The sequence below is a fragment of the Carcharodon carcharias genome, unplaced genomic scaffold (assembly GCF_017639515.1).
Source record: "Carcharodon carcharias isolate sCarCar2 unplaced genomic scaffold, sCarCar2.pri scaffold_1057_ctg1, whole genome shotgun sequence".
Classification (NCBI taxonomy): Eukaryota; Metazoa; Chordata; class Chondrichthyes; order Lamniformes; family Lamnidae; genus Carcharodon; species Carcharodon carcharias.
Window position 1 is genome coordinate 25,001 of NW_024470929.1, and position 2,500 is coordinate 27,500.

General features: G+C 59.0%; 1 protein-coding gene across 1 annotated transcript in view; it reads left to right on the plus strand.

The window, feature by feature from the left end:
* The window catches only part of LOC121275134 (tyrosine-protein kinase STYK1-like), a gene marked incomplete at its 5' end in the record, with an annotated part of 20,172 nt that overhangs the window by 9,421 nt on the left and 8,251 nt on the right, over positions 1-2,500 (plus strand). Inside the window, one exon of the mRNA XM_041182550.1 lies at positions 1,094-1,134. Coding sequence (XP_041038484.1) covers positions 1,094-1,134 — 41 coding nt within the window. The remainder of the gene's footprint in view (positions 1-1,093; positions 1,135-2,500) is intronic.

Consider the following 2,500-nt stretch of genomic DNA (forward strand, 5'->3'; position numbering starts at 1 on the left):
GAGGAGGTTACAGAGATAGGGAGGGGTGGAGGTTTTGGAGGAGGTTACAGAGATAGGGAGGGGTGTAGCGGCTGGTGGAGGTTACAGAGATAGGGAGGGGTGTAGGGGCTGGAGGAGGTTACAGAGATAGGGAGGGGTGTAGGGGCTGGAGGAGGTTACAGAGATAGGGAGGGGTGTAGCGGGCTGGAGGAGGTTACAAAGATAGGGAGGGTTGTCGGGGCTGGAGGATGTTACAGAGATAGGGAGGGGTGTAGGGGGCTGGAGAAGGTTACAGAGATAGGGAGGGGTGTAGGGGCTGGAGGAGGTTACAGAGATAGGGAGTGGTGTAGGGGCTGGAGGAGGTTACAGAGATAGGGAGTGGTGTAGGGGCTGGAAGAGGTTACAGAGATAGGGAGGGGTGTCGGGTTTGGAGGAGGTTACAGAGATAGGGAGGGGTGTAGGGGCTGGAGGAGGTTACAGAGATGGGGAGGGGTGTAGGGACTGGAGGAGGTTACAGAGATAGGGAGGGTTGTAGGGGCTGGAGGAGGTTCCAGAGATAGGGAGGGGTGTAGGGACTGGAGGAGGTTACAGAGATAGGGAGGGTTGTAGGGGCTGGAGGAGGTTACAGAGATAGGGAGGGGTGTAGGGGCTGGAGGACGTTACAGAGATAGGGAGGTGATGTAGGGGCTGGAGGAGGTTACACCGGAGGGGACTTTGCGGTACGAGGAAGGTGAATTTGACCCCCGTGCCATTGCTGGTCTGTGGGCGCCGGGTGGGTGATGGGTGATTTAGCGCTCAGAGAGACTCCGGACCCCCGGGGATTGGGGATCGGGGCTGGGGGTGGTGGCAGAGACAGAGACTTGGCTGAGCTGAGATATTCATGGGATGGGTGAACGTTGGAATCTGGAAGAGGGGAGCTGGGCTGCGGGTGGGTGGGTGCTGGGGGGGTGGTCGAGTCTGGAGCAGACAACGGGAGGGACGATGGTTTCAGCAGTCGATGAGCTGAGACCGGGGTGGTTCTGGGCGACGTTCCGGAGTTGGGAAGAGGCCGTCGTGGTGACCATGTGGGTATGAGGTGGGAATCCCGGTAATGGATGTTACCTTGACCTTGCAGATGGTCGTTCGGAGTGCTGCTCTTCGAGATGGTCACTTTAGGTAAGAATAGGTCAATGTCAGCGGACTCAGCGACCCTGGGAAGGGGCATGTGTTCGATCCAGGGACCCTCCCACACTTGGCCAACATTGACACCCATCCCGAGACATCTCGTCCCTCCCTCCCCAGTTTATTCATTTGTGGGCGACCCTGGCTGTGTCCAGTGTTTATTGCCCGTCCCTAGTTACCCCCTTCAGAAGGTGGGGGTGAGCCGCCTTCTTGAACCACAGCTGTCCCCGTGTGCGGTGTAGGTACACCCACGGTGCTGTTAGGGAGGGAGTTCCAGGATTTTGTCCCCGTGTGCGGTGTAGGTACACCCACGGCGCTGTTAGGGAGGGAGTTCCAGGATTCTGTCCCCGTGTGCGGTGTAGGTACACCCACGGCGCTGTTAGGGAGGGAGTTCCAGGATTTTGTCCCTGTGTGTGGTGTAGGTACACCCACGGCGCTGTTAGGGAGGGAGTTCCAGGATTTTGTCCCCCGTGTGCGGTGTAGGTACACCCACGGTGCTGTTAGGGAGGGAGTTCCAGGATTTTGTCCCCGTGTGCGGTGTAGGTACACCCACGGCGCTGTTAGGGAGGGAGTTCCAGGATTTTGTCCCCGTGTGCGGTGTAGGTACACCCACGGCGCTGTTAGGGAGGGAGTTCCAGGATTCTGTCCCCGTGTGCGGTGTAGGTACACCCACGGCGCTGTTAGGGAGGGAGTTCCAGGATTTTGTCCCCGTGTGCGGTGTAGGTACACCCACGGCGCTGTTAGGGAGGGAGTTCCAGGATTTTGTCCCCGTGTGCGGTGTAGGTACACCCACGGCGCTGTTAGGGAGGGAGTTCCAGGATTCTGTCCCCGTGTGCGGTGTAGGTACACCCACGGCGCTGTTAGGGAGGGAGTTCCAGGATTTTGTCCCCGTGTGCGGTGTAGGTACACCCACGGCGCTGTTAGGGAGGGAGTTCCAGGATTCTGTCCCCGTGTGCGGTGTAGGTACACCCACGGCGCTGTTAGGGAGGGAGTTCCAGGATTTTGTCCCCGTGTGTGGTGTAGGTACACCCACGGCGCTGTTAGGGAGGGAGTTCCAGGATTCTGTCCCCCGTGTGCGGTGTAGGTACACCCACGGCGCTGTTAGGGAGGGAGTTCCAGGATTTTGTCCCCGTGTGCGGTGTAGGTACACCCACGGCGCTGTTAGGGAGGGAGTTCCAGGATTTTGTCCGTGTGGTGTAGGTACACCCACGGCGCTGTTAGGGAGGGAGTTCCAGGATTTTGTCCGTGTGGTGTAGGTACACCCACGGCGCTGTTAGGGAGGGAGTTCCAGGATTTTGTCCCCGTGTGCGGTGTAGGTACACCCACGGCGCTGTTAGGGAGGGAGTTCCAGGATTTTGTC